This window comes from Acanthochromis polyacanthus, chromosome 17, assembly GCF_021347895.1.
Source record: "Acanthochromis polyacanthus isolate Apoly-LR-REF ecotype Palm Island chromosome 17, KAUST_Apoly_ChrSc, whole genome shotgun sequence".
NCBI classification, from domain to species: Eukaryota; Metazoa; Chordata; class Actinopteri; family Pomacentridae; genus Acanthochromis; species Acanthochromis polyacanthus.
This window is the reverse complement of record NC_067129.1, coordinates 20,354,070-20,370,816: the sequence shown is the minus strand read 5'-3', so window position 1 is coordinate 20,370,816 and position 16,747 is coordinate 20,354,070. Positions and strand designations below refer to the sequence as shown.

Genomic DNA, 16,747 nt, shown 5'->3' with positions numbered 1-16,747 from the left:
GTGTGAACATCTGCATTTTTTGTTCAGGTTACCTGAGGCAGTGCGTTGCTCAAGATAGTCGTTACTGTTACTGTCAGTGTCCAGTGTTGAGTAACGGTGGTAAAATGTGACTTTCCATTAACAACGATGAACAAAGTGGCTGTGCATTTTTACAGACAAATTGGGCTGGAAAATCACCACCTGCAGTTGAGTCACACAAACCTTAATCAAGTGGGAAAACATTTAATTTCTCTTTGCGCTACAGTGCCCTTGAATCTGTTATATGACAAACAGACTAACATTCTGATAAAATGAGAGTTACAGTGGAAATAAGGATGAAGCTGAAAGCATTAATGCTTTTCTGTAATTGACTTACATCAGTTAACGCTTGATGTCCGCCGATGATGGAGCCCATTCATCGGAGTTCTCCTACTGCCAGATATTTGGATTTGAAGTGTAGCTTAGCAGTATGAATCATCACAAACACACCCGAATACAGCACTAGGATTACCATGCAAATACATGCAGAAGGTCAAGGACCGCTGTGAAAGAAATACTATAACAATACCAACAGAATCACTCCCGAGGAAGTGTATATAATAATAATTGTTTACAAAATTTTACAAAAACTGAGGTCATGACCTAAGTAATCTCTATCAACAGATACACTTCCTTTATGCTTAGACATCAGACAGTAACTGGTGGCCTCCAAGACAGAGACAGAAGGAATAATTAAGTGTATTGATGACAACACAACAGTATCCTAAAATCCATTTTAGTAACTGTTCTGGGGCTTTCAGTCATGTCATATAACCATCCTCAGCAAATGGATGTTTTTTATTTGTTTTTCAAGATATGCAAACAAATATTAAATGTCAATGTGACCACTATGCTCTGCATGTTTTTTCCACTTTTCTCATTTGTTTTTTTTTTTTGCCCATCTGGACAAAGTATAGATTTAAAAATACTAAATGTTTATATGTAATTCTGTAAAACATACACTGTGGTTCAAAAGTTTGGGGTCACCCAGACAATTTCATGTTTTCCATGAAAACTGACACTTTTATTTATGTGCTAACATAACTGCACAAGACATTTTCTAATCATCATTGAGTCTTTTAGCACCATTAGCTAACACAATGTAGCATTAGAACACAGGAGTGATGGTTGCTGGAAATGTTCCTCTGTACCCCTGTGTAGATAGACCCCCCGTCCAAAATTTTAGGACACTTTCTCATTTAAATAAATTAGAACCTGTCCTAAAACTTTTGACAGGGGATGTATTCCATTAAAAATCCTGTTTCCAGCTAGAATAGTCATTTACCAGTTTAACAATGTCTAGACTGTATTTCTGATTAATCTAATGTGATATTTATTGAAAAAAAGCTTGTCTTTTAAAACAAGGACCCCAAACTTTTAAAAAGTAGTGTATGTATTCATTCATAAGTGGCAACACACAGTTTCATCCTGTCTGAAAACTCATGATGGTAAGTAGGACACATATTGTAAATAATAAGAAGAATAATGATAATAATGAAATTGTTCAAATTGCCGTTTCATGAAAATCTTTCCATGCATGCTCTGTCAGAACCCTGGACGTGTCATGTCATCATCATTAGTGTCTTGTTTTGGGAAACTTTTTAGTTGGATGAGCAATCAATGCCAGACTTCCTCTTTTGTCCATAAAAGGAATATTTCTTGAGTCATTGGCTCAATAAGAGGTTGCCCAACACACCCTGGCTGCAGCATATATAGCAGCTGCCTTCAGGACTGAATTACAAACTGCATTCGCAGAGAAAACATGAAGACTTTCAACCTGAGCGTTCTACTGAGCCTGGCGGTCGCAGTTTACTGTGTGCCAGTATCACAGGTTACTGATCCAGATGAGAGTTTTGCAGAGGTATGTGTGCTTCATTTGCCTTCTTCTGCTCATGTTCTCACTATTGTGCACTAAAGTGCATGTGAGAGCTTTAATGAGCTTTTACTTCTGCATGTTGTGTTGTTACTGAGACGTGAAAATCTTTCTCCACCGTGCTTGTTCCTTCACTGAGTTACTGCAGCTGATGCATATTTAACTTCTTTTCTCTCCTGCAGAGCTACCTGAAGAAATTCTACGACCTAACGGAGGAGAGCGGTCCGGTTGTCAGACGGGGGATCAGCCCAGTGACCAAGAAGCTGAGAGAAATGCAGAGATTCTTTGGACTCAAGATCACTGGGACTCTGGATGCCGACACCTTGGCCATGATGAAGAAGCCCCGCTGTGGTGTTTCAGATGTGAAGATTGCTCGCTTCTCCACTTTTGGAAACAACCTCAAGTGGGAGAAAAACAGCCTCACATACAGGTGAATGATCTCAGGAGAGAATACATGAGAGAAACTTACTGCTACCAGCACTGCATGTGGCTAATTATTCAAATGAATTCTTTTGTGGTACAGGATAGTGAACTACACACCTGACATGTCTGCAGCAGAGGTGGATGACTCCATGGAGAAAGCTCTGCAGGTTTGGGCCAAAGTTACTCCTCTGAGATTCACCAGAATCTACAGTGGCACCGCTGACATCATGATCTCCTTCGGTCGCCGGGGTGAGCACAAGATAACTTGTAGATCTATATATTAACTGTACGATCATTTTTTTGGCTGTAACAGACTGCACGGCATTTTATCTCTTCGTCACACTGATGAAGAGTTGGTGTGATTCATCAGCCATAGCAGAGCAAAGCCCAGTTCTTATGTGCTGGCTTTTACACATGTTTACAAAACCTGACCTGATTGTGTTCTTGCTACCAGATCATGGTGATTATTACCCCTTTGATGGACCTGGTAACACTCTTGCCCATGCCTTTGCCCCATCTTCTGGCATCGGAGGGGATGCTCATTTTGATGAAGATGAAACTTTCACATTCCGCTCAAACTCCGGTGAGTTTGTCACTTTCATGAAGCATGACGTCCTCTTTTACCTCGTGTCAGTGTATGTTTTTACTTGATTTATCCTTGATGAGCTGTAACTGACCTGTCAGTGTGTGTTTTCGTCTTTAGGCTACGTCCTCTTCATGGTTGCTGCCCATGAGTTTGGTCACTCTCTGGGCTTGTCTCACTCCGATGATCCTGGTGCTCTCATGTATCCTCTGTACTCATACAGAAACCCTGAGACCTTCGTTCTGCCCCGAGATGACGTCAACGGCATCCAGTCCCTCTATGGTTGGTACTGTGTAACTTGCTGCTTCCAATCTTTGAAGAACTTCAGCGCAAGTGATCTCATGACCTTTATTTTTTTTTCCTCCAGGCCCAAACCCTGATGTAGATCCACTTGATCCTGACACCACAGCCCCCACCACCCCTGATGCCTGTGATTCTACCATGGTCTTGGATGCTGTGGCCACCCTGCGTGGAGAGATGCTCTTCTTCAAGGACAGGTATTGTAGACACTGAATGTTCAAAGATCTGAATGCTGAGGTCCTTTAAGAGTGTTTCTCCTCAAACCACAGCTGTCTCCTGACCTAATTTATGTTCTTGTGTGTTCTCAGATTCTTCTGGCGTAGCTACCCTCAGAGCAATACTCCTCAGCAAACTCTCATCAACAACTTCTGGCCCGATGCCCCTGTCGACATCGATGCCGCTTATGAGAGTCGATACCTAGACAGGCTCTTACTCTTTAAAGGTACATGTCCTCTGTGTTCACCTGATGTATTTGTACTATTTACTATTTTCTACATTATTTTTCTTTGTATAGATTCACTGCAACGTCTCCTTTCATCTCTCTGCAGGTAATAGAGTGTGGGCTTTCAATGCCTATGATCTTGTGCCTGACTATCCTCAGTCCATTTCCACCTTTGGTCTGCCTGCCTCCGTGACGAAAGTGGATGCAGTCCTCTATGACGTAAAGTCCCACAAAACTCTCTTCTTTGTAGGCGACAATTATTACAGGTGTGTTCAAAAGAGATCTGAAATGAATGACTGATTTAGTAGTGATATTGTGTTACAGACTGTGTTACAAATGATCACTTGGTCTAATTACTGTTTGTTTGTTTGTTTTTTTAGTTATGATGAGGCCAGAAGGACGATGGACCGAGGATTCCCCAAACGGGTGGATGAGAAATTCTCTGGTCTGACCAGCAAAGTGACGGCAGCTTTCCAGTACAGAGGTGAGAAACATTTAACAAGACTACTAAAAAATATAAAAGATCATAGGTGTTCTGAATTTTACAAACATTTATGCAGTGCTAACATTTAACATGTGTGTCCTGCAGGTTTTACCTACATCTACAGTGGACCCTACATGTTTGAGTACAGTCTGAGGACTGGGAGGTTGTTCCGTGTGCTGAAGAACGACTACTTTCTGCGCTGCACCAGATACTAGACCTGTTGACCAGCTAACTTGTTTACAGAGAGACTGTGAAGGATTGCGGCAGTATGGCCAAGAAGTATAATAATATATTTCATAATATCGAATGAAATTTTTGCACAATGACAGGTATATACTGGATATATGCCTTTCTACCGAGCACCTTATTTGCTTGAATATTTTTGTATTGTCAGCCATTGCTTTTGAAAATTTATAGAACTTAATTTATGAAATGTTTTATTGTATTCAAATTCATTATTTAATAAATTGTTATTGCTATTTTTGTTGCTGTTGTAGTTTTTTTGTGAAATTGATTTGCTTAATACCTGGATGAAATTTTCAGGGAAGGTCAGAAATATAACAAGGACCAAGCGATTAAATTTTGGCAGTGATGCAGCTTATAGTCTTGATTCACAAATTTGTTACGGATTCATTGTAACTACACTCAACAAAATATAAATGCGAAACTTGTTTTTGCTCCCATTTTTTATGAGATGAACTCAAAGATCTAAAACTTCTTCCATGTACACAATATCACCATTTCTCTCAAATATTATTCATAAATCTGTCTAAATCTGTGATGTAAGCACTTCTCCTTTACTGAGATAATCCATCCCACCTCACAGGTGTGCCATATCAAGATGCTGATTAGACACCATGATTAGTGCACAGGTGTGTCTTAGACTGCCCACAATAAAAGGCCACTCTAAAATGTGCAGTTTTATCACACAGCACAATGCCACAGATGTGGTAAGATTTGAGGGAGCGTGCAATTGGCATGCTGACAGCAGGAATGTCAACCAGAGCTGTTGCTCGTGTATTGAATGTTCATTTCTCTACCATAAGCCATCTCCAAAGGCGTTTCAGAGAATTTGGCGGTACATCCAACCAGCCTCACAACCGCAGACCACGTGTAACCACACCAGCCCAGGACCTCCACATCCAGCATGTTCACCTCCAAGATGGTCTGAGACCAGCCACTCGGACAGCTGCTGAAACAATGGGTTTGCATAAGCAAAGAATTTCTGCACAAACTGTCAGAAACCGTCTCAGGGAAGCTCATCTGCATGCTCGTCGTCCTCATCGGGGTCTCGACCTGACTCCAGTTCGTCGTCGTAACCGACTTGAGTGGGCAAATGCTTGCATTCGATGGTGTCTGGCACGTTGGAGAGGTGTTCTCTTCACGGATGAATCCCGATTTACACTGTTCAGGGCAGATGGCAGACAGCGTGTGTGGCATCGTGTGAGTGAGCGGTTTTCTGATGTCAATGTTGTGGATGGAGTGGCCCATGGTGGCGGTGGGGTTATGGAATGGGCAGGCATCTGTTATGGACGAAGAACACAGGTGCATTTTATTGATTATTGAATGCACAGAGATACCGTGACGAGATCCTGAGGCCCATTGTTGTGCCATACATCCAAGAACATCACCTCATGTTGCAGCAGGATAATGCACGGCCCCATGTTGCAAAGATCTGCACACAATTCTTGGAAACTGAAAACGTCCCAGTTCTTGCATGGCCAGCATACTCACCGGACATGTCACCCATTAAGCATGTTTGGGATGCTCTAGATCTGCCTACATGACAGCGTGTACCAGTTCCTGCCAATATCCATCAACTTCCACAGCCATTGAAGAGGAGTGGACACCCCCACCCCCCCACCCCCCCAATAAAACAAAACTGCCCCTTTCAGAGTGGCCTTTTATTGTGGGCAGTCTAAGGCACACCTGTGCACTACTCATGGTGTCTAATCAGAATCTTGATATGGCACACCTGTGAGGTGGGATGGATTATCTGTCTGAAATTATACGAGGAAGAGTTGATTAAATTGTGAGGGTGTTTCTGAGTCCCATCAATTCCTGCTGGTCACCACATATTTAGATCACGTGTTTCGGTATCCGTACATAACGTTCACATGCATACCACACGTCTGTGCTCAGCGCAAAGTCATTTTGTTTGTGGGTAGATCTACATAATAATATAATAACTGGCTTTTATTTCTCAAAAATACGTTACAGCACTGTGAAATGTTGCTTTTCACATATACCAATCAGGGTCAGAGCGCAGGCTCAGTCATAGTGCAGTGCCCCTGGAGCAGGAAGGATTCAGGGCCTTGCTCAAGGACCCGACCGTGGCTGCATCAGGGTTTGAACCACCGACCTTCTGATCGGTAGTCCAGAGACCTATCCGTTGCTCCACCATTGCCCCCGTATTTAATGGCCACATTCCATGTTGCCATAATTTCTGATCATCAATAACTAATAAACAATTAATGCAATTTAAAAAAAGATGCATTTCTGACAATGCCATAAAGGGGAATGAACAGCATTGGCGGATTACTGCGCTTTCTGAGTGCTTTTCTTGTTACCTTAGCCTTATAATGAGTTGCACATGAAAGACTCAAATAGGCTGAAATGCAAACATTTGAAATCATTTGTTTTGGTACATCTTGAGTTAGATCCTGTCAAGATATCAGTATTTTTAAATATGTAAGGCAAACACCGAGGCAGCTTCAGAACAACGGTGTCAAACTCATTTTAGTTCAGGGCCAGATTCACCCAATTTGATCTCAAATGAGCCAGACCAGTAAAATCACAGCATAATAACCTATGGATAATGAGAACTCCAAATTTGTCCTGTGTTATGGTGCAAAAATGTTTGCATTTAAGGAACGATCTTTTTACGAAACATCATGAAGAACCCGAGGTTTCTTAAGAAAAATATATTCAATTTCAGCAACATTATGCCTCAGTTTATCATTTGACTATATCATCTGCATAGAAGATTCCATCCATCCATCTACCCTGGACAGGTCACCAGTCTGTCACAGGGCTACACATATTAACAAACAATCACACTCACATTCACACCTACGGACAATTCAGAATTACCACTTAACCTCAGTTATCAATTAACTTCAGCATGTTTCTGGACTGTGGGAGGAAGCCGGAGTACCTGGAGAAAACCCACGTGAGCACAGGGAGAACATACAAACTCCATGCAGAAAGATCCCAGAAAGCAAACTAGAAATCTTCTAGCTAAAAGGCAAAAATGCTAACCACTGAGCCACTGTGCAGCCCAGATTAATATATCAATATGATATATTTATCTACACTGTTGTTCAGCACATGAATAAAAGTGTGAGTTTTCATGGAAAACATGAAATTGTCTGGGTGACCCCAAACTTTTGAACAGTAGTATATAAAGCGGACATATAGTCTGTGCTGGAGTTTTACTACGTTGCTAATACAGATAGAAATAATGGAGGACCACAGAGAGAGCTCTGTGTTATACCTGATAGTTATTACAGAACAGGATTATGTGAGGCCAGATCATCTGTTTTCTGTTGGATAAATATGTGTGATGCTATTTGTGCTTTATCCCCAAATTAAAATAATGTATTAAATCAAATGGACTGACCAAAGTTTTAAAAGTCTTACCCGTATCGTCTACATGGATGCAGGTGCTTTGTATTCTGGCATCGTCTCTTGGATGGAATATTCCCTTCATAGGTTACAATTTTTTCCCATATACAGGAAGGCAATTTTTTCATGTCCATTTCTGTCTTGTTCCTGGAAGAATGCCACTATTTTCCTTCTGCTCAGATACACTCTTCTGGAAGTGCAGACAAAATAAACACAACACGGCATGCTTGTGCATAACGATCGAGATAAGTACAAACATTAAGTGTATCAACAACATGAAAATTCAATTCACAATAAAAATGCAAAATATAAAAAAAACCTCAGCAAAATAAATCTCTCCATGCCTGAAAGGCTTTCAGTGAAGACTGTACCATCTGTTTGCATGCAGTGCAGCACAGTGACAGTTCAGAGAAGTGGTTTTATCATTTACAGCTAAGGCAGCGGTTGGTTGTGGCGCTGACAGCTGCAAGACATGAGAGATGTTCCTGGACTGTAATCAGTGGAGCGTCCTGGATTCAGTAAGACCAGAGTTAATCTCTGTAGTTGGGATCTGAGCAATAATGGATCTTAGATTAGATTTATGGATACGACAGGTAGTGATTAACATAACTGAGCACTCAGTTACAGGAGATTTTTAAAAATATGTGCAGCCATAATAAAACGGGATTTTTAAAAAAAATCTATTTTTAAATGAAATCAAAGCCTTTATAGGTATTGTATGATAGTGCATACAATGAAATTGAAGGATGTAATAATTTTGTTTGAGGTTAAAATATACATTACTGTTGAAAGTTTGGGGTCACCCGGACAATTTCATGTTTTCCATGAAAACTCACACTTTTATTTATGTGCTAACATAATTGCACAAGGGTTTTAAAATTTCAACACCATTAGCTAACACAATGTAGCATTAGAACACAGGAGTGATGGTTGTTGGAAATGTTCCTCTGCAGATATTCCATTAAAATTCAGTCGTTTCCAGCTAGAATAGTCATTTACCACATTAACAAAGTCTCGACTGTATTTCTGATTAAATTATGTGCGTTTAATGTTATCTTCATTGAAAAAACTGCTTCAGGACATTTCTAAGAGACCCCAAACTTTTGAATGGTAGCGTACAAACATTTTTTTCACATATTTTATTGCATAGATATTGAAGAAAATTAATTCTTTTTGAGTTGCAATTCTCAAAGGGGACTTGCATCATATTTTGACTTATCACACATGAGTTAAGACAGGGCATACTGACAATGCAAGTGCTATCTCATTCTGTAATGCAATTTCCGTTAGAGCAGTTAAGTCAGAGCACTATGAGCTAACATCACATCATGTCACCATCCAGGTTCTTTTTGTTACAAATCCTACCAGTATACACGAGTGTTCAAATGTTTGGGATCACTTAGAAAGTTGTCCTTATTCTTGAAAGAAAAGCATTTTTTGAATGAAGATGAATTAAATGAATCAGAAATACAGTCCATTCATTGTTAATGTCATGGCCCCTCCCTCTCCTGTGCTGCGCTCGGGCTGATTACGCGGAGGAGCTCCTCGTCAGTAATCAGCTACAGATAAAGCCTGGCTCTGCCAACGACTCTCTGCTGGGTCATTGCCTGCGATTCCTCTGCAAGAGTCACACCAGTCTGCTCAAATCTCTGTCTCCCCACCTGCCCTGGACTCCCTCGTCTGCTCTGGTTCCCCACCTCGCAGTCCCTGCCTCGATCCCGCCATAGATCCCCGCCGGCCCCGTCCTGCCCAGCCCAGCTCCTCTGTCCCTGCCTCCTCTCCTGATCCCTGGATTAAGACGTGAATCACCCCCCCGTTTGAGTTTAATTAGCCCCATCACGGGCGTCTGGTTCATCACCCTTAGTTCAAGTTTGATCCCCGTTCTGTTTTATTTCCGTGCCTCCCATGTGGAGAGTTCTATGTTGAGCTTCTTTATTAAATCCTTGTAAATCATCCGCCTGTCTGTGTGTCTGCTTTTGGGTTCAAAACACCCCGCCGCCGTAACAGTTAATGTGGTAAATGACTATTCTAGCTGGAAACGGCTGATTTTTAACAGAATATCTCCATAGGAACATTTCCAGCAACCATCACTCCTGTGTTCAAATGTTACACTGTGTTAGCTAATGGTGTTGAAACGCTAACTGCAATTATGTTGAATAAAAGAATGAGCTTTCATGGAAAACATGAAATCGTATGGGTGACCCCAAACTTTTGAATGGTAGTTTAAGTAAGGAAACAAATCTGTCTCCGCATCAATCCTAACCAAGACTTTGCATATTTCCTGATTTTTTCCATGAGTCTCGAAGGGAACATAGCTTGAAGCAGTCTGAATGAACGTGCAATAAAATATATGAAGTTGCATGGGTGACGTGTGCAGATCAAACTGAATTCTCTCTGCAGTGGAGATTACAGACTAACTTGCAACACGATTCTTAAATGAAACCGGTTAGAATCATGATAAATCTATCATCAGACATACATAAATGAAAAGAAATTCAAGTAATTAATGATGCCGTGACTGCAACTGTGGTGCCACAGTTTTTCGATGTTGAAGTGTTCTCATACGCTGATGTAACAGCACTTTGACTAACCATGTTATTGTGTATGTAGTCAGTCAGTCTAAACCACAGACCACTTCCTCCTCAGGTTTTGATGTAAAGCAAATGACACATTTCCCATGTGAATAAAGCTGGACAGATTTCACTACTGTCTTGGCTGTTTCCCATTGCACAAATGTGTTTGAAGCTGATGGACAGTGTGGTTTATCACACTTCCCAATGAGATGTACTTGTCTGAGAAGAATTGTGACTTGAAAGCAGAAAAACATAAAGATAAAGTTCCAGCATGTTTTCTTTGTGTCTAACATCCAGGTACGATGAGCAGCAGAAGATGATAGACGGTTCAGCGATGCTCACAGAGCAGCAGTGGCCGGGGATTCCAGCTCCCATAGATGCAGCTGTCTTCTTTGAGGGTAGATCAATCTCCTCTCTTTTTCCATCTTAAGAATTTTACACATATTAATATGCTCTTCTTAAATTAAATGCAATCCAAAAAATAAATCAGAAATGACACTGACAATGGTGAATATCTGCTGGGAAATATGCATCCACACTGCCAGTCAAAAGTTTGGACACACCTTCTCATTTAATGGTTTTGTCTTTATTTTCATGACTATTTACATTGTAGATTTTCACTGAAGGCACCAAACTGTGAACGAACACGTATGGAATTATGGAGTAAACAAAAAAGTTTGTGTCAAACATGAACCTAATCACACATGCAACAGACTGAACATGACAGAGGCCCAAGTGAAGCATGCAAATCAATGAAAACATGCAGCCAGCTGGTTTACTGATACTTCAATTGTTTGTGTATGTTTCTGTGTAGAATTAATTCTCCTCCTTCTGTAAAGTTCCATGAGGCTGTACATGTAGCTACATGTCACCACATATAAATGTCACCAACACCAGTGACAAGTATAATTAAATTTGGATCGTTTGATATCTGATTCATTCATTCAAAAAAAAGTCCATACTGTTGTTGATTATAGTCTGTATCAGGTTTTCAGTATTCTTTGTGCCTGTCCCCGCTGGGGTCATGGTGGAAATTTTTTTGATCTGCATCACTTCACAATTGTTTATTCACAATAACTTCTGCATTCCCCAAGACATGCTGTATGCTCCCTCTGATCCATACGAACAGATGATGTATTAATGTGTCAGTGCTGCTCTAGCATCCTTCCATTTTAGGACAACGCTCTGCTAACACTACAGAAAGGTGGACTGATGAGGCTCTTGGTACATTTATTGCTCAGTATTCATTTTTAAAGCGGATATGACTCGATTTATGGCTGTGGTTCAGACTATAAGTATACCATTGGCAGTCAGTCATTCACAGTGACAGCTGTGTCATCTCCAGGCTGTAGTCATGCAAAATATTCCAGTTACTGAACCAACTCCTCCAGGTTTGTTTCTTAATGTAATAGCGCAGACGGGTGCCTGAGAGCCACAGCTGAGGCTGCACTGACTCTCTGTAGCCACAGCCAGCTGTGATCTGCAGACCACATGATGCTGAATCAAAGTACAGTGGAGTCATTCCAGGACTGGAGGACATTTTACATCCCACTCATCAAATTTCAAATAATGCATGTAAAAAATACTAAAACATGCAATTGTTAAAATTTAGCTGTCCTGAGACTGAATCTAAAATAAAACTAGGAGAAAAGAATGTTTGAAAAAATGTTTAAAATAGCAAATAAGTCTGGAGTTCCTCTTAAAATGCCATTTTTCTCTTGTCCCACCCTGATGACCAAATTGAATCTCAAATAAAACAGTTAAAATTAAACCTAACTCTCCTTTTTTGGTATTTTTTTTAAATTGATGTCTCTTGTAATTGTAAGAGCATTTTTTTAATCAACATATTATTTTAAATAAGAATTAAAATGCATGGAACGTGTGTCCACAACATGCACTCAACCCTGTTACCGTAACCTTTTTAACTGATAGAGGGAGAATAAAACAACAATGAATCACACAATAAGCTGGAATTTACATCATCAAACAATTTTTCAACAGAATGGGTAGAGCAAAGTCATATCTTCTCTTCTATTTTTTATATTTTCCAATTATGAGGGAATGCAAATTAAAAATTCTTGTTGTGACCTTCAAAGGCTTCAAAGGCTTCCATTTCCTGCTGCAGTTTATCATTGTTGTCTCTTTACATTGCCACTAACTCTATACTTTTGTTGATGTATGTAATAAGCTTTAACATGCCATATTTTGGTCATTTTTCAAAACATGAGATATAACTTGCAAGGTGTCCTAAACAAATTTACAATACCACAAAAAACACTTCACATGGTTGTCTTCCACTGTAGTCTGAACACCCACATTCATTGTATACATATACTACAATACTGAATTTGATTTCCCGCAGGGTTTGTGCACTTCTTCAAGGGAAACCTCCACTACAAATATGACTCCAACTTGAAGAGCGTCGTCTCCATCAGCCCTGCCAACGAGCTGCTGGAGTGTGAGAAGGAAGAAGAGAATGAAATAGTGACAGGGAGGAGAGAAGTGAAGGAGATCTCTCCCTGAAGCATGATGATGATGATGATGATGATGATGATGATGATGCTGTGTGTGTGTACACAAGGTGTTTCAAAACTGGACATTCGGCAATAACCACAATGTAGCTAATACTGAACTGGGAACTAATGAATAAAGCAGGGAAGTGGTTCAAAGTGTTACCTCAGTGTGTAATACAGTGCTGTAATAATGGTAACTGTATCCTTTTCTGGTATTGTGTTTGATTTATTTCTCATGCTTTTAAATGTGTGTTTTAAGCTTTATTGATTTTTTTTTAAAGATTTGAACAATCACATCTATATGCATGTCTGCACTTCATCGAAGTGATTTTAAGGTTCTTCCTCTCATTACTGTGACACTATGATTTATTGATCGCTTTTTAAGGGGACAAATTTGTTTTTATTTCAAAAGTTTGGGGTCACCCAGACAATTTCATGTTTTCCATGAAAACTGACACTTTTATTTATGTGCTAACATAACTGCACAAGGCATTTTCTAATCATCATTGAGTCTTTTAGCACCATTAGCTAACACAATGTAGCATTAGAACACAGGAGTGATGGTTGCTGGAAATGTTCCTCTGTACCCCTATGTAGATAGACCCCCCGTCCAAAATTTTAGGACACTTTCTCATTTAAATAAATTAGAACCTGTCCTAAAACTTTTGACAGGGGATGTATTCCATTAAAAATTCTGTTTCCAGCTACAATAGTCATTTACCAGTTTAACAATGTCTAGACTGTATTTCTGATTAATCTAATGTGATCTTTATTGAAAAAAAGCTTTTCTTTTAAAACAAGGACCCCAAACTTTTAAAAAGTAGTGTATGTATTCATTCATAAGTGGCAACACACAGTTTCATCCTGTCTGAAAACTCATGATGGTAAGTAGGACACATATTGTAAATAATAAGAAGAATAATGATAATAATGAAATTGTTCAAATTGCCGTTTCATGAAAATCTTTCCATGCATGCTCTGTCAGAACCTTGGATGTGTCATGTCATCATCAGTAGTGTCTTGTTTTGGGAAACTTTTTAGTTGGATGAGCAATCAATGCCAGACTTCCTCTTTTGTCCATAAAAGGAATATTTCTTGAGTCATTGGCTCAATAAGAGGTTGCCCAACACACCCTGGCTGCAGCATATATAGCAGCTGCCTTCAGGACTGAATTACAAACTGCATTCGCAGAGAAAACATGAAGACTTTCAACCTGAGTGTTCTACTGAGCCTGGCGGTCGCAGTTTACTGTGTGCCAGTATCACAGGTTACTGATCCAGATGAGAGTTTTGCAGAGGTATGTGTGCTTCATTTGCCTTCTTCTGCTCATGTTCTCACTATTGTGCACTAAAGTGCATGTGAGAGCTTTAATGAGCTTTTACTTCTGCATGTTGTGTTGTTACTGAGACGTGAAAATCTTTCTCCACCGTGCTTGTTCCTTCACTGAGTTACTGCAGCTGATCCATATTTAACTTCTTTTCTCTCCTGCAGAGCTACCTGAAGAAATTCTACGACCTAACGGAGGAGAGCGGTCCGGTTGTCAGACGGGGGATCAGCCCAGTGACCAAGAAGCTGAGAGAAATGCAGAGATTCTTTGGACTCAAGATCACTGGGACTCTGGATGCCGACACCTTGGCCATGATGAAGAAGCCCCGCTGTGGTGTTTCAGATGTGAAGATTGCTCGCTTCTCCACTTTTGGAAACAACCTCAAGTGGGAGAAAAACAGCCTCACATACAGGTGAATGATCTCAGGAGAGAATACATGAGAGAAACTTACTGCTACCAGCACTGCATGTGGCTAATTATTCAAATTAATTCTTTTGTGGTACAGGATAGTGAACTACACACCTGACATGTCTGCAGCAGAGGTGGATGACTCCATGGAGAAAGCTCTGCAGGTTTGGGCCAAAGTTACTCCTCTGAGATTCACCAGAATCTACAGTGGCACCGCTGACATCATGATCTCCTTCGGTCGCCGGGGTGAGCACAAGATAACTTGTAGATCTATATATTAACTGTATGATCATTTTTTTGGCTGTAACAGACTGCACGGCATTTTATCTCTTCGTCACACTGATGAAGAGTTGGTGTGATTCATCAGCCATAGCAGAGCAAAGCCCAGTTCTTATGTGCTGGCTTTTACACATGTTTACAAAACCTGACCTGACTGTGTTCTTGCTACCAGATCATGGTGATTATTACCCCTTTGATGGACCTGGTAACACTCTTGCCCATGCCTTTGCCCCATCTTCTGGCATCGGAGGGGATGCTCATTTTGATGAAGATGAAACTTTCACATTCCGTTCAAACTCCGGTGAGTTTGTCACTTTCATGAAGCATGACGTCCTCTTTTACCTCGTGTCAGTGTATGTTTTTACTTGATTTATCCTTGATGAGCTGTAACTGACCTGTCAGTGTGTGTTTTCGTCTTTAGGCTACGTCCTCTTCATGGTTGCTGCCCATGAGTTTGGTCACTCTCTGGGCTTGTCTCACTCCGATGATCCTGGTGCTCTCATGTATCCTCTGTACTCATACAGAAACCCTGAGACCTTCGTTCTGCCCCGAGATGACGTCAACGGCATCCAGTCCCTCTATGGTTGGTACTGTGTAACTTGCTGCTTCCAATCTTTGAAGAACTTCAGCGCAAGTGATCTCATGACCTTTATTTTTTTTTCCTCCAGGCCCAAACCCTGATGTAGATCCACTTGATCCTGACACCACAGCCCCCACCACCCCTGATGCCTGTGATTCTACCATGGTCTTGGATGCTGTGGCCACCCTGCGTGGAGAGATGCTCTTCTTCAAGGACAGGTATTGTAGACACTGAATGTTCAAAGATCTGAATGCTGAGGTCCTTTAAGAGTGTTTCTCCTCAAACCACAGCTGTCTCCTGACCTAATTTATGTTCTTGTGTGTTCTCAGCTTCTTCTGGCGTAGCTACCCTCAGAGCAATACTCCTCAGCAAACTCTCATCAACAACTTCTGGCCCGATGCCCCTGTCGACATCGATGCCGCTTATGAGAGTCGATACCGAGACAGGCTCTTACTCTTTAAAGGTACATGTCCTCTGTGTTCACCTGATGTATTTGTACTATTTACTATTTTCTACATTATTTGTAACGTCTCCTTTCATCTCCTTGCAGGTAATAGAGTGTGGGCTTTCAATGCCTATGATCTTGTGCCTGACTATCCTCAGTCCATTTCCACCTTTGGTCTGCCTGCCTCCGTGACGAAAGTGGATGCAGTCCTCTATGACGTAAAGTCCCACAAAACTCTCTTCTTTGTAGGCGACAATTATTACAGGTGTGTTCAAAAGAGATCTGAAATGAATGACTGATTTAGTAGTGATATTGTGTTACAGACTGTGTTACAAATGATCACTTGGTCTAATTACTGTTTGTTTGTTTGTTTTTTTAGTTATGATGAGGCCAGAAGGACGATGGACCGAGGATTCCCCAAACGGGTGGATGAGAAATTCTCTGGTCTGACCAGCAAGGTGACGGCAGCTTTCCAGTACAGAGGTGAGAAACATTTAACAAGACTACTAAAAAATATAAAAGATCATAGGTGTTCTGAATTTTACAAACATTTATGCAGTGCTAACATGTAACATGTGTGTCCTGCAGGTTTTACCTACATCTACAGTGGACCCTACATGTTTGAGTACAGTCTGAGGACTGGGAGGTTGTTCCGTGTGCTGAAGAACGACTACTTTCTGCGCTGCACCAGATACTAGACCTGTTGACCAGCTAACTTGTTTACAGAGAGACTGTGAAGGATTGCGGCAGTATGGCCAAGAAGTATAATAATATATTTGATAATATCTAATAAAATTCTTGCACAATGACAGGTATATACTGGATATATGCCTTTCTACCGAGCACCTTATTTGCTTTAATATTTTTGTATT

The 16,747-nt window shown here is 40.7% G+C and overlaps 2 protein-coding genes across 2 annotated transcripts; both read left to right on the top strand.

Moving 5' to 3' along the window:
- Nucleotides 1-1,780: 1,780 nt before the first annotated feature.
- Nucleotides 1,781-4,428, top strand: LOC127530602 (collagenase 3-like). Its single transcript, XM_051937773.1, has 10 exons — nucleotides 1,781-1,879; nucleotides 2,074-2,321; nucleotides 2,415-2,563; nucleotides 2,769-2,897; nucleotides 3,018-3,179; nucleotides 3,265-3,394; nucleotides 3,506-3,639; nucleotides 3,746-3,905; nucleotides 4,020-4,123; nucleotides 4,229-4,428. The coding sequence occupies exons 1-10, from the start codon at nucleotides 1,781-1,783 to the stop codon at nucleotides 4,336-4,338; spliced, it is 1,425 nt and encodes a 474-aa protein (XP_051793733.1). The 3' UTR covers nucleotides 4,339-4,428.
- A 9,604-nt stretch (nucleotides 4,429-14,032) lies between these two features.
- LOC127530601 (collagenase 3-like) lies at nucleotides 14,033-16,747 on the top strand. Its single transcript, XM_051937771.1, has 10 exons — nucleotides 14,033-14,133; nucleotides 14,328-14,575; nucleotides 14,669-14,817; nucleotides 15,023-15,151; nucleotides 15,272-15,433; nucleotides 15,519-15,648; nucleotides 15,760-15,893; nucleotides 15,981-16,140; nucleotides 16,255-16,358; nucleotides 16,464-16,747. The coding sequence occupies exons 1-10, from the start codon at nucleotides 14,035-14,037 to the stop codon at nucleotides 16,571-16,573; spliced, it is 1,425 nt and encodes a 474-aa protein (XP_051793731.1). The 5' UTR covers nucleotides 14,033-14,034; the 3' UTR covers nucleotides 16,574-16,747.